The sequence below is a fragment of the Lipophrys pholis genome (assembly GCF_963383615.2).
Source record: "Lipophrys pholis genome assembly, chromosome: 20".
Lineage (NCBI taxonomy): Eukaryota > Metazoa > Chordata > Actinopteri > Blenniiformes > Blenniidae > Lipophrys > Lipophrys pholis.
In genome coordinates this window covers 19634354-19651895 of record NC_137648.1, presented here as the reverse complement: position 1 = coordinate 19651895, position 17542 = coordinate 19634354, and the positions used below count along the sequence as shown (strand labels likewise).

Below are 17542 nucleotides of genomic sequence, written 5' to 3'. Positions count from 1 at the left end.
GTGGATTTTGGTGTTTTACTCTTCAGTCAGTTGGTGACTCTTAAAACTCACGTTTTCAGTGAAAATATTTTTTTTGCCTTTCCGTTTCAGAAAAGTTTTGCATTTACATGAAAATGGCAGAAACGACCCCCCCCCCCCACATCCTAAAAAAAATAGGATAGCGTGCACATGCCAGGCCACTAGTGGGCATTGTTGTTTTTGTACACTGCAAAAAACGGTCGCCCAGATAAAAAATATAAACACTATATTAGAGAAGAAAATTTAGAGAAGCAAAGTTAGTTATTATTTTATTTAAATTTATATAAATAAACAACAGTAATTATTTATTTATTTATTTAATTATTTATTTAAAGCTGTTATTTATTTGAATAAATGCGTTTATTTATTTGAATAAATGCGTTTATTTATTTATTTAAAGTTATTCTGTTTTATTTATTTATATATTGATTTTTATTTATTCATTTATTGAATTAAAGTTTATCTAAATATCTCGGAGGAAAACATTGTTTGTGTATTTCGTATCTACTGAGCGTGTGCAGAACAACGAGTTACCACGGCCGTGGCGCACGCGTGTCGTAGCGGCGCTTCGGAAAGTTGCGTTTCTCCCCCGTTTCCATGGAGACGGACTCGTGACGGTTTCAAAAAGTTGCATTTTCGGTAACTGCGGGCGCCGCTTCGCGTTTTCACTGGAAAACGTTGTGTAACCGGCCTCAGGAGACAGGTCCACACAGGTTTGTCTACTATTTACTTGCCGTCTCCCTCGGTTGGTTCCCCGAAATGAACAATAACAATGGCCGACTGCTGTGTCACAGCGATGTCGCACCCTTTCTCCCCTCAGAAATGCCCCGGGGCTTCACAACTGCCCTCCACTTTCTCCACACGCTGTAATTTCCAGCCACAACCGGGACGATCTTAGACCGCAGAGCAAAACAAAATCCCGTTTTGAAGCTGCACTTGTTTCCAAACCGCTCCATTCCTGAAATACTTTCAGACAAACGGCTGTGTGACGCTCCCGTCAACATGTGACACCGTCATTATCTGATGAGGCTGTCTGTCCGGTCGCACTTCAGGGGGAGACGGTGGCTTGACGTGTTTCAGGGTTTGGGTTTTGTTCGTGTCTGAAGAAGAAATCATGGGAGGAAAAACAGAGGAAATGAGAAACTGAGCAAAACTGGGGAGATTATGAAGGAGCTGAAAACCAATTGAGATTAAAAAAAGTCTGTAGTTCTCCAACTTTGATGTGCGGTGGTACAGAGTGTGGTGTGCAGTGGATGGGCTGACTGAGAAAACCCTTTTTTCTGGGGGCGTCAGTTTACACGACAACGGTGCAACGGAGCTACCGAAAATTGCTACTTTAGGGATGGTGGAAGGTGGGTTTTTTTAGAAAACGCTCAGTCTCCGCGGGAAACGGGTGAAAAAATAAACTGTATGAAAATGCATCGTTTCCATTTACACAGATTTCTGAAGACACTCCGGCTCCGTCGCCATGGAATCGGCAGAAAATTGTACTTTTTGATAACGAGGTGACTCTGTCTCCATGGAAACGGGCGAAAATGCAACTTTTGCAAAATGCTCAGGCTCCCTCTCCGAAAACCCAACATTCTGAAAACCAAACGCTGGCGCTTCATCTGTAAAATGGAACCCTTCGAAAACGCAGCGGACTCCATGGAAGCGAGTGAAAATGCAACTTTCTGAAAATGCTCGGGTTCAGTCTGTCTTCGTGAAGCGGCAGAAAACGGAACTTTTTGGAAAAAACGCAGCAACTCCGTCTCCATGGAAACGGGCGAAAATGAAACTTTCGGAAAATTCTCAGGCTCCGTCTCCATGGAAATTGGCGAAAACCCAACTTTTTGAAAGCAAAAAACTTGAGCTCCGTCTCCGTGGAGACCGTGGAAAATGTAAAAAAAAAATTTAAAACACGGTGACTCAGTCTCTGCGGAAAAACTGTCGAAAACGCAACTTTCAGAAAACGTTTCGGCTCCGTCTCAGCGGAGACGGCGGAAAACGGAACAGTTTGTTAACGCGGCGACGCCGTCTCCATGGAGATGGCGGGAACATTGGCATTGCACATACACACACCGTGGCTGCAGTAAATAGTTCTTCTGCACTTTGCCCAGGAAATCAACAATATATGAGGTTGATTCAATCAGAGATAGTAATCCGACTACTCATGTCAGCTCTTCTCTACGTGGTTGTGATTCACTGCTTTCGGGTGACATGACGCCACATTTGGTGATAAAAAGGTTTTTCAAAAAATCCAGTGAGTATCAAATCAGAATTCTTCCCGAATGCTGAAGACGCATTATTTGTTTCACTGAAACATGTTGGCGCTGTCTGGTGTTTCCTCTCGCTACCGGGCCTCCTATATATGCAGTTTGGGTTCGTGTGTCTGATCAGAGCCGGAGAGAAAGAAAAACCAAAACAGATCAGAACCGAAGGAAGAAAAAAGACTTTGGGTGAAGAAAGAACTGAAACGGGGCCAAGATGAAAATAGCACATTGGTCGTCGTTCGGATTCCAGCTGCGAACGCGCCGGGATTAATCAGCGGAGCAGAGCGAAGGGAGAAACGGCGCCTGCGATCCAGAGCAGAGGACGGATCTGAACCTCTTCCTGTTTACGGATCACAAACGCCGACGTCTCTCACATCATGACCACATGATGCAACCTGCTTCCTCGACCTTCCAAGAGTTTGTTTTTTTTGTAGTTTTTGTGTGCAAGCCGCCGCCTCCCTCAGTGTGTGTTACCGATTAAGGTTTAAAGCCCACCTTATGTAATTACGCCGTTTGGACTGAGGAGGCAGGTGCATGAGGGCGTGTCCACATGTGCTATTTCTTTACAGTGGATCATTAAAAAGGATTGAACCCACAGCTCAGAGGGTTTACGTCAAAAAGCAGCGTTTTGGTTCAAATGACATTTAGGCAACGGCGGTCTGAGCCGCTGAAAACGCAATTTTTGGAAAACGGTGGTAGTGAATAGTTCATCTGCACATGCAGGCGTAGATAATAACTTTAAAAAAAATATATATATTTTTAAATAGGTGTAAAGGAAAAACTGTCAGAATGACTAAAGTAATTAGTAACATTAACATTAACATAACATTTTTTAAATTGGTTAAACTAGTACTGCGGGTAAAATGAGTTTCTAAAACAGCTTGAACTGATAAAAAGCAGGAAAAAAGTGCTTAGCAGAGCTTAATGAGCTCAGTCTTCTTAGGTTGCCTAAAAAAAGAGTGAAACAGCGAGAAAAGCAGCTGAAACTGTAATAAAATAAAAACGATCAAACTACCCACAACCTAATGAGCTGTGTTATCTTCAGTTTATAGGTTAAAAATGTTTTGGTGGATTTAATTTGGTGGAAAGTGGCAGAAAAGGCTGTTTCCGTTACACATCATTTTCAAGAATTAATATTTGTTTGATTTGGAAAAAAAAAAAGTTTAATCCTGTAACGAGGATGACAATACAGTTACGACAGTGACATCTGCTGGCTGTTTTTATGTACTGCACGAGGAAAGACTGTGTGATTGAATGTGTGCGGGACAAAAGAAGCTTCAGGAGAGTCGCAACTCAAACCAACGACTTCTCCTCCCAGACTAGATTTCGTCAGGGACTTTCAGAGGCATCGTGGAAAACAATACAACATAGGGAAGCACCGACACCACATTCTTTTATGCAATCATCTTTTTGTCGGAACGTACAGGATTACTTGAGAGGGAAAAGCATCCGCAGGCCTGCAAACAAACTCAGCTGCCGTCTATAGTCGTGAGCACAGCTGCTTTTTGAGGTTCCGTTTCCGTGACAACGGCGCTCGGTCACTGAAAACACAACTTTTTGAAAACAGAGAATTTTTTTTTCAAAATGATTCCACGGACACGCCACTTTCTGGAAACACTCAGGCTCACCAGGGCCTGTTCACGTGACGTTTTCAAGCGAAATTGCAAAACCTTCGTTTTAGGTGTCTGTTTACATGACAACATTGTTGAGTAAAGGCGTCACTTTTAATAACAACTTGGTCGTCTGCCCACTAGAATGTCTGCGAACTCCCATCATTAATGCTTATGGTGTGTTGTTCCCTGTGCAAATGTGTGTGGTTTCATTACAAAGACAAACAACAGCACCTCCTAGTGGCCCCGCAGGAAAACGACATCATTTTCAAAAGGAGGAGTGAAAACGTATTTAATCCTTTATCCTTTATTTATCTCACATGTGGAGAAATGTGCAGTGGTACAACAGGATAGTAAAGAGAAAGAAGCACACATAGCAGGAACTAGGAAAGCAGATAAAAATACAATATAATTCAAATATGCACAGGGTGCCTGTAAGTGTGGACATGTACAGCATATGGGGGTGGATGTATTGCACATAGTAAATAGTAAATACGTTTTTATAGATTATTGCACAGTTTGGAGTGATATTGTCCGGTTGTGGTGTGTCCGTGGTCTACTGGGAGCAGGCTTGGTTGAAGAGTCTAATCCCATTTTTGCATCACTGGCCCCGTTTCCAGTAATAATACGAATTAAACTTTCTTCACTCCCTGCTCATCCACCAGTAAACAAAAACAAACATGGCGGACCGTCGTGGTTTGACTCGCGGTCCATATGGTGGATTTATCGTCCATATTGTTTAATAGTTGAGACTCACCGCTGATACCATCCGATTCCTCATCAGTCCGTACAAATGTCATCTTCTCTCCATTTTGTTCACGTTTATTTTTCTCCTCACACGTTTGAGTGGTTTCATTACAACATGTGCATTCATTGCGACGGTGCCCTCCTGTGGCCCGGCATACTAACTACACTGTTGTCCACTGCTGCAGTGTAAACACAAAGCTTTTTTTAATTTAATTTTTAATGACAACAAGAAACATTATCTTGTAAACAGGGGCTTTGTCATTCCTTCATTTATGAGTCAAACTATATATTTTTTCTTAATTTAACATCAGTGTCATTAAAGCCATAGACCCAAATATCCACAGTTCTAATTTTAAACAACCGTTACAGAACATCCATCAACACCCTGAGCTCCCAAACCATCATTGTCCAAAAATCATGTATCTCACCAGAATAATCTTTTTAAATATCTTTTTTTTTTTTTTATCAATTCATTTTGCTGATTGTTTAATCTCCATAGATAATTTGTTCCATAATTTCACACCACGGATGATAATACAGAGACCTTTCGAGGTGTTTCTCTCTCACTCCTCCTTTTTCTGGGCTGCTCCTCCCTCCTTCCATCTCTTCCTCCTCCTCCTCTTCTTCTCTCCGCCTCTGTAAATTCGTGATGTGGCGGTTGGGAGGTCTTCATGTACAGCGATGGTGGTATAGTGGTGAGCATAGCTGCCTTCCAAGCAGTTGACCCGGGTTCGATTCCCGGCCATCGCAGTTCGACGAAAACTTTTTTCATCAATAAACTTCTTGCTGTTGCAGATAAACTCATTAAACTTTTTGGACTCTGAGAAAACGCTATGAAAACTGTACTTATGTATTTCAGATGGTACTCATGACTCAGTGTGTGTGTGTGTGTGTGTGTGTGTGTGTGTGTGTGTGTGTGTGTGTGTGTGTTTCGTACCTGACAAATGAATCATGCACAAAATATTTCTGCTGCGTTTCTACTTGTATTTTGGATTCCTGGTCGTAGTACCATAATCTACCAGCAGGGGGCAGCAGCTGCATTGGAATCATCAGGAGCAAGTTGAAGATGTTTTTCTGCAGCTTTCAGCTTCAGGTCACCATGAATAGAAATGCAGAGATAGTTCTAGTAGTCCTGTGTTAAATCATCACATCACATCCATAATCAGAAATGTGATGCAACAGCTGCTAATTATTTTTACGGGACATTTCACAGTATTTTGCGTCATTAAAATTGTCGAGACTGAAGTCATTTTCTGTCGTAATTGTTTGGTTTTAGTGAAAATATCGGCAATTTCCATCACGAATACTCTGCACCAGAACAAAAAATACTCTGAAGTTTAATTCTAAAGGTCATTATGGCACTATTTTACTACTAAAGACGAACTAGGGCAGTATGTGGCCTCTGATGTACGCAGTGGCTCTACACGAGGGCTCGTTTTCTACTTTTACCAATAGATGTCAGCGTTTGTTCGCCGCTGGAAACTAGAACCGGTGAGTGAAAAGCTGTCGGAGGGCCTCCGTCACCCTCACCCTGCTCACCGCCCACTCTCTGCTCTCTGAAGAGGAAGCGTGGGCGGCAGATCAACAGAAACACCTCGCACGGCCCCTCGTCAGGGTTTCCCTGATGCAAAAAAAAAAACACCTCGCGGATACTGCCCATGACGGAGGATGAAAACACACCGGAACGCTCCCTTTTGTATGTCATCTGTTCGATAAAGCCGAGGGCTTTCGGGGAAACTGACTGTCAGCAGGTTCTCAAGAAACGACACTTTCGTCTTTACTTTCAACTGATAAATACTATGGAAGAGGGGTCACGTGAAGATCTTATTACCAGACTGTCAAAATTGAAGCACAATAATTGGTAAATAGACATTTTGCAGTCAAAATCTTCCATCCAGGGACCAAAACTGGACCGCAAGAGACTCTGATCGGCCAAAACACCAAGAAAATGGTGAAAACTTTATATATATATATATATATATATATATATATATATATATATATATATATATATATATATATATAATTTCTATTACATACAGAAAGTTTGCAACCTTGCGTTTTTAAACGTAATCTAATTTTTCAGCCTGGTTGATTCCAGACGATAAAACTGTAACTTCCTGTCCTCTGCTACCAAGTGTTTTTTTCACCGTGCACCAGAAGACCTGACCCCTTCGCTGCACTGCACCACGTTCACTTTCATGTTGACTGGGTTTGATTTCTGGCGTGCCGAACAGTCCCCCCCGCCCCCCCACATCAGTTCCTCTCCGCCAGTTTCCTGAACGAGCAGAACCCCCCCCCCCCCGTCTTTCCATTTGCATGCGTCGGTTCCTCCGTAGGTCAGTCGGGTCGCCGCGTGGTATCCATCATCAAATCTCGCCGCGAATAATGTGACGACGCAGCTGGTTGACTTTGTTCGACCTTCACGTGCTTTCAACAAGAAGAAGTGTGACTGGAAAGAGAAAGCAGAAGCCGACTGGATGTGAAACAATCGAAAACACGCTGGAGTTTTTTTTTTTTAAAGATTTTCCTCCTGCTCGACAGGAATCCCTCCTCGCTGCAGAGTCGAACGTTAACCCGTCGAGGACTGCAGACGAAACACACACACACACACACACACACACATAGACGACGGCAGGTTTTTCACTTTACAGCTTTTTATTTAACATAATGACACGTTGCAGTTCAATGTAATCTGAGTAAAAAAGCACAGCAGACCTCATCTCACCGGATGTACCCAAAACCACAAGTCAGACATCACACGCGTCCCACGGAAACTCGCTTACTAACATTATTATTATTATTATTTTCTATTATTCCACAGGAATCAACAGGAGGAAGTCCACAGAGGACGACATACCGAGCATGTTCGCGCCGAGCTCACATGCGTGCATACATTCAGAGTTTTTACAATAGCTTCATCGAAAAAACAAAAAACAAACAAAAAAAACCCAGCATGCATTTAATATTGCAATAACTTGAATAAAGTATCAACATCCTGCAGAGAAGATTGGAAAAACAACAAGCTCCGGTCCCGTTTACACGCCAGCGTTTCAACTGAAAACACAGCCGTCTTTCACTTCGGAAAAAAATTCCTGTTTAGACGGCAACGTTTTGAAACTGATCTACATTTGAAATGCTGAAAACGATGTGATTTTCATGTACGGCCACTAGTTGGCGCCGTTTGGTGTTTTTGTAATGAATCCACGCACACATGCACGCGGAGAACAATACACGGTAAACTTTAACAGTGGGAGTACGGGGACGTTCGTATGGACAGTTGGATTATTCTTAGGGGTGACTCTCCACTGGCGTTTTTAAAAAGTTGCGTTTTCGAAAAATTTGTGGGTTTCCCCGTTTCCGTGGAAACAGAGTTGGAGTGTTTTCAAAAACGTTGCAAGAACTTGCGCTTTCCCCCGTTTCCAAGGGGACAGAGTCAGAACGTTTTCAAAATGTTGCGTGTTCCCCCCGTTTCCAAGGAGATGGAGTCAGAACGTTTTCAAAAAGTAGCGTTTTTTTTTCCCCCCGTTTCCAAGGAGACGGAGTCAGAGCATTTTCAAAAAGTTGCATTTTCCCCCACTTCAAGGGGGACGAAATCAGAGCCATTTCCAAAAGTTTCTCCTTGGGAGCCATTTTCAAAAAGTTGCGTTTTCAGTGTCTCTGAGCACGGTCGTCACGGAAACGGGAACACAAAACATGACAAAATGTTCCCATTTTCACTTTAAAACATCGGCGTGTAAACGGGGCCTGAGTTAGAGAGCATCCCCCCCCCCCCCCCCCCCCCCCCCCCACTGTCCTGCAGTGTTCAGGACAGGCGTATATACTGTATACTCCAGAATGAAAATAAAAAAAACTTTTCACCAGATCACTTAAATAGCTCAGTAAAGAAGTATAATAATTGAAGTTATAATTAAAACAAGACGAGATCTACAACTACTGATTAGCCGGAGCATGAAACCCACTGTGAAACTTTTGATAAATATGAAACCGACTGCACGTATGATTATAGTCTGCAACTGTGATTGTTATAGTTATATGTGTGTACACTGTATATAAGGACAATAATAACAGGTCTGCCATCTGCTGGCACAGGAGAACATTTTAGCCAACAAAAGTGAAGCATAATAACCTTTTATCATCATTATTTTTTTTTTGAAAAACTACCTCAGGGGTGTCGACCATATTTTAGTTCAGGGGCCACATTCACTTCCATTTCATCTCGAGCCGTAATAACAGAAAATAGTAACGACATAATGACATTCAAATTTAAACTTTAAAGTTCTTCTTTGTTGTTACTACAAAAAATGACTTATAATCTCAACATAAAGTCAATTTTAATCAAACCTTCTGGTGCAAAATACGGTAAAATGTACAAAAAACAAAAAAGAAAATCTGTTTTCTTTGAAAGGTTTAGCCTCTGCTGGTGGTTTTCCCGGATCGGAGCCTGTTTGACTCCCCGGTGTTTGCAGGCCGGTGACTCACTCTTGTAGAATTCGTTTGGTTTGCTGATGAACAGACACTTCCGGTTGACAATTCAAATACAGGTGTGTGTGTGTGTGTGTGTGTGTGTGTGTGTGTGTGTGTGTGTGTGTGTGTGTGTGTGTGTGTGTGTGTGTGTGTGTGTGTGTGTGTGTGTGTGTGTGTGTGTGTGAGAGACGCTGAGGCATTCGGCCTTCGCCACACTTCGCCGACGCCTCACGGTGTGGAAACGATCCACCGAGTATGAAGATGTCCAAAGTCCTGCAGATGCTCCCAAGCCTCAGCTGGATGAAGTACCTGCTCCGACAGTTCTGCGCCGTTGACCTCGCGGCGCGGCGTTAGCCGTACTCTGAGGCCGGAGGTCCCGCCACCAGTTTGCAGTAAGGCGACAAGGCGCCGAGGTCGATGTACAGGGAGCCCTTCCTCTTCACGTGGCCGGAGTCCTCGGAGTACAGAGACGATTCTGCAGGGCGGAGAAGAAGGTAAGGTCACGATAAGGTCTTTTCTTTTTTTTTCAATTTGAATTTGCGGCCTCCGCGGCGTCTCACCCTGCGTGGCGTCGTGCTGGTGACTCTGCTGCCGCAGCAGCGTGTGGTTGGCCTCCTCCATGGCGGAGTCCAGGCTCCAGCAGCGCGGCTGGTCCTCCCTGGACGGGTTGACGGCCTCGTCCTTCAGCAGCTCGGACGCCGAGCTCCGCAGCGCCGGGTTCCTCTCCAGGGCTCGCTCCAGGAAGGAGCGCATGGCCAGGCTGCAGTCCTCCGCCACGTCCTCCAGGGGCGGAGCCTGCTTGTGGATCTGTCGGGAGGCGGAGGAGACAGAACGGCAGCGTGAGAAGACAAAAAGAAAAACAACAGAGGGGTTTATTCATAAAAGGAGCAGCCCCCAAAAGGCTTCGCATTGTTAGTCGCATTCACCCACAAGGGAGGCGGCTGCTCAAGCTCAGGCTCAAGGACACTTTGACATGCGGACAGGGGTGGACGGGGAATTGAACCTGCAACCTTCTGACAGAGTCGACCACTCTACCAACTGGGCCACAGCCCCCCCAAACCAAACCGAACCAAACCAAAGCTGCTCCAAATTAAGCAGCAGACACCCAAACCAGAAGGTAACCGCGCCAAACCAAGTAACTTCCTTCCAAACAGTCAAATAATCCCTAAACCGAGCTGAAGCTGCCCTAAACCAAGCCAAACCCCCCAAACTAAGTCAAACCCCCCAAACTAAGTCAAACCCCCCAAACTAAGTCAACCCCCCCAAACTAAGTCAAACCCCCCAAACCAAGTCGAACCCCACAAACTAAGTCAACCCCCCCCAAACTAAGTCAAACCCCCCAAACCAAGTCGAACCCCACAAACTAAGTCAATCCCCCCAAACCAAGTCAACAGCCTCCAAACCGATTCACAACCCCTCCAAACCGAGCTGCTGCGGCCCCGAACCGAGCCAAACCCCCCAATCTGAGTCACAAACCCCAAATCGAGATAACCCCCCCACCAAACCAATCCACAGCCAAACCAATCTGAACCGCAGCCGCCCCAACAATCGTTCCAAACAACTGAAACAGTTTTCCGAACTCAACTGGATCTGTGACCCTGAATAGCGAGACTGCGATCAGCTGTGAATGAAACTAAGCCAGTTTTGGTAAAAAAAGGGAAGCGAGAGCGGCTGTCAGGCTGAACCCGGCGGCGCCCGGAGACGTGACCTGTGGTTTCATGTGGAAGTGAGTAACCGTCCGAATCATGGCTTCAAAAACAGAAACTCCACTTCTCAACAGCCAAAAGTCATGTCGTGGAACATGTTTACGCTGAAGTAGGTCACAGTTCACACATCAGCCGCCGTTATCTCGGGTTGATCTTGACCGAGGGAGGACGAGACCGAGGTCACGGAAAACTCTGCGTATTTGTAAAAACACTATCTGATGAAAACACGAGACGTTATCTCTGGAGAAAGGTCCTGTCTGGCTGTAATGCAAACAGTGCATCTGAAGTATACGTCGAGTTTTCATGGTACTGAAAGACACTCAGTGTATTTTGGCCCTGGATCCTATAAACACCCGAGAGAAATGTGTTTGTGCAGCCAGGCAGAAAACACTGCCAAGAAAAGGAGTCTTAAAAAGTAGATGAAAGCTCTGCCTGTCGACACGACGACGTCGATTCATGCAGCTGGATTGTTTTTGTCCGATCGTCCACAGAAACTTAGGAGCCTGAAAACGGGTTCCAGAGTGGAGAAATTTGAAAGCGATGCTTCGGCTTTAATGTGGACGGACAAGATGCATATTTGCTGAAAACGATGATGTCATCGCCCCAACTCTTAACCCCACGACGCCACTTAACCACAACAACATGGCGGGCTACCTTCACCGGGCCAAGCTGCAGAAGCTGCTGCTGATGCTTGTCGGTTTAATAAGGCCAGATGTTAGACATGAGCAGGAGCCACTGCAAACGCAACTTTTTGATAATGCTCGGACTCCGTCTCTATGGAAACGGGGGAAAACACGTGCACCACAACTGTTGTAAATAGATGCTCGGCACATGCTCAGTAGATAAGAACAACGTTTCCCCCGTGGTATTATGACTGCCAGTCCATATTCTCCTGGGACTTGGAACTTTTATTCTGACAGTCACCGTAATAACAACCCAACTTCATTGTTTGTCCACCAGAATGTCCGTGTTCTCACGTTGTTAATGTTTATAGCTGTATGTGTGTGTGTGTGCAGTTTCATTACATAAACAAACAACAGCACCCACTAGTGGCCCAACATGAAAACGACATCGTTATTAGCGCTTCTGCCGGTTCCGTGTAAATGGACATCGTTTTTCAAAACATTGCTGTGTGAACACAAAAGTAATAGCTCGAAGCGATGCGTTTTCACTTGAAGCGTTTTCACGGAAACGCGGCCCCGAACCTCTGGAGACAATAATTGTCGGGGGACGTGCGGCACTCACGATGTAGAGATAGGACGGGTAGGCGGTGCGCGGGTATCTCCTGACCCAGGGGGGACTTCCTGTCTGCATGTGGATGATGGTGGCGCCCAGGCTGTAGATGTCTGACTTTGTGTTGTGTCCCCGACACAAAACCAGCTCTGGACTCATGTACATCTGAAAGACAGAGGGGGGGGGGGGTGGGGGGGGGGGGTTAGTTAGAGCCGCAGAGAGAGGTACTAGAAGAAAAAAAAAAAAAAAACACGCAGCGGTTCCTCTTTGAGTGGACGAAAACAGGAAATGGCCTCTTGCAGTAAAAGGGGCTTTCTGCTTGCAAAGCTATGAGACCCACGCTGTGTCGAGGTAAGGGCAGCGTGTTGTCCCGTGTTGTGTTGTGTCGTGTCGTGTTGTGTCGTGTTGGCCTTTGCAGTGTGAGGAGTAAACACTGAGCTAATCTCTCCCTCTCTGGAAATTCCAGTCTCCCCTCTCTCTCTCCACCGTTCATGTGAGCCCGACTCGTCCAGAGAGCTCACCAGCCTTTATTATTTACCTCAGGGTGCCTGACCCCGGGACTTTCCACAAGAGGTCTGCGCCGTGCACGGATAAAGAGCAACGCGCAAACAAAGGCAGTGCATGAGAAAGATGAGGAAGGGTGGAAAAAAAGAAGAAGAAGAAAGAAAAAAAAAACCTGTGTGAAAAAATTGGGCCGTATTAATCCATCGAGTTTTCTAAGCGCTGATTAAAAGCCAGAACACAAACTATTATTAGCGGCTGCGAGGTCAGCCGGCAACTCACACGTGTCTTTCGCAAACGATTCTGGGAGAAGACGAGACGAGTGCTGACAAGTACGGAGACTAATTTGTTTAAAATCCCTGAGGAAGTCCGACTTGAGTCACAAGTCAAACAGTGGTTGGTTTTTTTGAGGTTTTTTTTTTTCCTTCTGGAGAGAAATACAAAAGAAGCTTGATTTAGAGGCGTTCGCTTCTCGACGGACGCGTGAATGAGTCTTACCTCGGTTCCTCGCAGGTCTCGGGGAATGTAAACGTCCTCCGTCATCTGAACCGTCAGGCCAAAGTCCACCAGCACCGCCTTGTCCGACATCAGAACGATATTGCTGGCTGTGGGATGATGGAAAAAAACAAAACAAAAACTGAAGCGTTTTCGCCAGAACAGATGATCCGTGCAGCCTGTCGAGTTAATCACTGTTTTTTTGTTTTTAAAGAAGCAGTTTGGGAGATAATTTGAGGGCAGATTTTCTGAGAAATGGGTCATCCACTTGTTTAAAAGCCTCATGAATGCAGGCAGGAAGTAGCGGGAGCCGCGGCGGTAAACGCCGGGGTCAGGGCGGTCGTTGTCGTGTGTCACTTGTCTCTCCGGACTCCCTGATAATGGCCCCGAGGGTCGGGCTGGAATTCCCAGGCTGCAGAAAGTCTGGAGGCCCCGAGGCTTTGATCCCGGCGCCGCCGCCGCGGTTTAACCAACTCCAAACAGCCACCAATCCAACCTCAGCGGAGACACGCCTCCTTTAACCGGGTTGCTGTTGAGTAGTCGCGCTCGTTAGCGACGAGATTCGGCGACGGCACACGGTGAACTCTGCTTTTGTTTGGGACTGATTCACTTCCTGCACCATAGTTATTCACAAGAGCTGCACCCCTTTGGGGCGTGGCTTTTCACGTCACTGATGCTCTCATATGACCATATGACTTTTTTCAGTCACGAGTAATCTAACGCGTTACTATTTCCAAACCAGTAATCAGATTACAGTTACTTATCCAAATCACTGTGTGTTACTATTGTAGCGTTACTATTGTAGCGTTACTATTGTAGCGTTACTATTGTAGCATTACTACTGCAGCGTTACTATTGTAGCATTACTACTGTAGCGTTACTACTGTAGCGTTACTACTGTAGCGTTACTACTGTAGCGTTACTATTGTAGCATTACTATTGTAGCATTACTACTGTAGCATTACTATTGTAGTGTTACTACTGTAGCGTTACTACTGTAGCGTTACTACTGTAGCGTTACTACTGTAGCGTTACTATTGTAGCATTACTACTGTAGCGTTACTATTGTAGCATTACTATTGTAGCATTACTACTGTAGCGTTACTACTGTAGCATTACTACTGTAGCATTACTACTGTAGTGTTACTACTGTAGCGTTACTACTGTTGTATAACTATTGTAGCATTACTACTGTAGCGTTACTATTGTAGCATTACTACTGTAGCGTTACTATTGCAGCATTACTACTGTAGCGTTACTATTGTAGCGTTACTACTGTAGTATTACTATTGTAGCATTACTACTGTAGCGTTACTATTGTACAATTACTACTGTAGCGTTACTACTGTAGCTCAGCCAATCACAGGCCAACTCGCTATCACGGTGTGTTCAGGTGACACAAGGAATCAGAACCAACAAACATCATCACTAAACCTTAACATTGCAGCAACACAACTGCAGAGATTTACACTATTTTTGTATTTTTCCAGAGTGAAAATCAATCAATCAATCAATCAATTGTCTCTAGGGGGTAATTAAAAGGTAGCTGAGAGCAGGTGGTTCAAATAAATAAATAGATAAATAATGCAACAACAGACTACAACTATGAGTCAGATATAAATTCAACAATGAATGAAGGTCAAAGGTTAAATATGTATCATCAGGAGGTCAGGCAGTAACCAGAACAGCTTCTGGAAAAACCGGTTGTCACTTTCACATTGAGACCAGGGGTGGGGTCCGACACCTTCCGACAGTAACTAAAACAATAACGTGTAATCTAACTTGGTAACTTTTGTAAACAAGCAATCAGTAAAGTAAATAAGCTACTTTTGTTTTTAAAGGAGTAGTCCTTTAACTGTGGCAACACTGTTTGGCGTGACCCAGGTGTGGTTGAGCTCTCTTACGCTTGACGTCGTGGTGGATGACGTTGTGCGAGTGCAGGTACTCCAGGGCGCGCAGCACCTGCTTGGTCACCCAGATGATCTCGAACTCCCTCATGGGGCCGCAGCTGTCCAGCTTCTCCAGCACCGAGCCGCCCTCGCCGGCCTCCATGAACAGATGCACGCTCCGGTCGCAGAGCAGCGCGCCGTACAGCTCGGCGATGTTCTCGTGGCGGAAGCGGGCCTGGAACTCCACGTCGGCCGCCTTGAAGTTCTCCAGCGGGATCTGGGATTGATGAGAGGAGGGATTTTCAAAATAAAAAAATATAAAAAATGTCATATTTAAATTTACAATAGCGATTTTTCTGCTTGTTTTGAAGAAAATTCAATTAAATTCATTGATTATTATTATATTATTACTGAAATTTCGCCAAATACAACATTTCAAGACACTTTTGCAGAGAAAACCCAACGACTCCCCATGAGTGAGAAAAGAAAAACTCCCTTTTAACAGGAAGAAACCTGCAGAACCAGACTCCTCCTCTGCTGGGAAAACTTGTATTCGACTGGTTATATTAACGTAAACAAAGAAGCCGGAGTGAATATAAAACTCCCTGTTTAGTAGTTTTCCCCTAGAAACCCAAGCTGAAGAGCAAAGAAACGTGTTTTTAAGTGTCTTCAGTATGTTGGCGTTGCGCTTTTTGTTTTTCAACAATAAAAAACGGGAACAAGCCTGTATTTGCCAGGATGACAAACTGTTTGTGGAACCGATGACAAACGCTTCCCGCAAATCGTCAGTGTGTTCCGCTCGCTCCGTCAACATTCTGATGATAAGGCCGCGGCAGGTAGGAAACCACTCCCTCCACATTTTTTGTCAATATTGTCCATGCAGAGGTGAGCGTGTTGTGCAAACGCCGCATTGCTCAGCCGGTAAAACTTCAGATGGATTTTCAGTGTTTGCTTAACCTCCGTGTATTTTGCAACTTCGCCACAGAGCGGTTCTTCTTTCAAAGAGCGCTGTTCCTCTTTGACGTCAAGGAAATAATGTCACGTTGACATTCAAAATACCCGAGGCAGACTGGGGCGGGTGGTGGGGAGGGGGGATTCTACTCACCAGTTTGCAGGCCATTCTCTTCCTGGTGGCGGTGTCCTGGGCCAGGTGGACTTTCCCAAAAGAGCCTTTGGGCACGAGGCCAGAGCCGGGGTTCCTGTAGGTCAGCTTCCAGGGGAACAGGAGAACGTCCGAGTTGACCTGGTAGCGGCCTTTCTTCACGGCCATGTACTTCTGCAAGGGAAGAGGCTGGGTGAGATGGACAGCGGCGTGCATGGACGGCGGGGTGAGGACGGACACTCACCTTGTTCAGGAAGACACCCGTCTCCTCGGGCAGGTGCTGCCGGGTCTCCGTCTGCATGCTGGACAGCAGGTTGACGAAGGACAGGAGCTCCGTCACCGTCCCGTACCGAACCCCCCCGGCTGTGTAGTCCTTCTCCTCCACTGCGTTCCCCGCCTCCTCGTTCTCGTCTATCTCCTCCTGGGAGAGACTCTCCTCTTCTTCTTCTTCTTCTTCAAACGACAGGCCCCCCTCCTCCTCCTCCTCCTCCTCCTCTTCTTCCTCCAGCCGGTACAGAGTCTCAGCGGCGTTGATGATGTCCTCCACGTTCATGTGAGCCAGCAGCAGTTCGAGCCCCTGGTCATATTTGTAATCCATCTTGATGCCGGGTTTGTGCCGCCGGAGCTGGAACAGAACGGAACATGAGGTTTGAGGTGAGAGACGAGGACGTGAACACTGTGACACTTCACTGGAGCTCTCAGGGTTTCATACAGCTGGCTGCACAACAGCTGAGAGGTGGAGCTTGAAGAGAACTGTTTTCCAAGAAGAAGAAAGGGAGTTTTTGCAGTGAAGCCGGGAAGCCCCCCCCCCTCCTCCTCCCTCCCTCCCTCCCTCCCTCCCTCCAACAGCACCTCACAGGAGAGCTTAGGGCTGCTTTTCTCAGCGAGAAAACCTGCTGATCATCTATTTGTCGAGGGAGGGGGAAACAGCTCACGAAGTAATTACAGGGCTGTTAAATGAAGCAGTGAATCTTCCGTGCCAAACAATGTAAAAACTTATTTCACAATAAGGTCCTTCCAGAAATATATAAACAGGGAGAGAAAATGCTCTGATTTTACGGAAAACGTGTCGTTCGTAAGCAGAATCAGATACACAAAGGCAGAACTTACAGTAAAGCGGGCGCGGAGGTCAGTCGCGTGACTTCATGGTGCGTCTCCAGAGCCAGACTGAGCGCACTGAGAGGTAAACAGGAGGAAGTGGAGGGAGGCGAGGAGGAGGAGGCTTTTATATCACTCTGCCGCTTTCGTTTTCCCTTTTCTTTCTCTTTAGTCAAACTAGAAACAACGTTTTCAGGCATGTTCAAATAGATATGTGTGTATTTGTATGTGTGTAGATGTATATGCATAAAAATAGATTCACTTATTTATCGAGATTTATTCTATTTTATATATATATGTGTGTACACACTCAAAAAAAATCAACTATGCGGTTTTTCTGTTTACATATCAGAAATATGTTTGATTAACATGAACATATTGAGTTTGTTGTTGTTAAATGGTTCATTCTAATACATGCTGTTCA

At 45.3% G+C, this 17542-nt stretch overlaps 1 protein-coding gene across 2 annotated transcripts; it reads right to left on the bottom strand.

The window, feature by feature from the left end:
• Nucleotides 1-7277: 7277 nt before the first annotated feature.
• On the bottom strand, nt 7278-17202 carry map3k8 (mitogen-activated protein kinase kinase kinase 8). Of its 2 annotated transcripts, XM_080489719.1 has the most exons (8): nt 17131-17202; nt 16265-16645; nt 16024-16194; nt 14934-15195; nt 13033-13139; nt 12046-12198; nt 9655-9901; nt 7278-9569 (listed from the first exon to the last, which is right to left on the bottom strand). In XM_080489719.1, the coding sequence occupies exons 2-8, from the start codon at nt 16616-16618 to the stop codon at nt 9445-9447; spliced, it is 1419 nt and encodes a 472-aa protein (XP_080345845.1). In that variant the 5' UTR covers nt 16619-16645; nt 17131-17202; the 3' UTR covers nt 7278-9444. The 2 variants fall into 2 exon arrangements, with proteins under 2 accessions (XP_080345845.1, XP_080345844.1); XM_080489718.1 differs by lacking the exon at nt 17131-17202 and having other exon boundaries at nt 16265-16694.
• Between the last annotated feature and the right edge of the window lie 340 nt (nt 17203-17542).

Bases quoted from the DNA above. Each gene is read 5' to 3' on its own strand.
- map3k8 (XM_080489719.1), bottom strand. From the start codon at position 16,618: ATGGATTACAAATATGACCAGGGGCTCGAACTGCTGCTGGCTCACATG. The intron at 16,195-16,264 runs GTGAGTGTCCGT...CTTCCCTTGCAG, and splicing joins CGGGTGTCTTCCTGAACAAG to AAGTACATGGCCGTGAAGAA. The intron at 9,902-12,045 runs GTGAGTGCCGCA...GCCTCCCGACAG, and splicing joins ACCCGTCCTATCTCTACATC to ATCCACAAGCAGGCTCCGCC.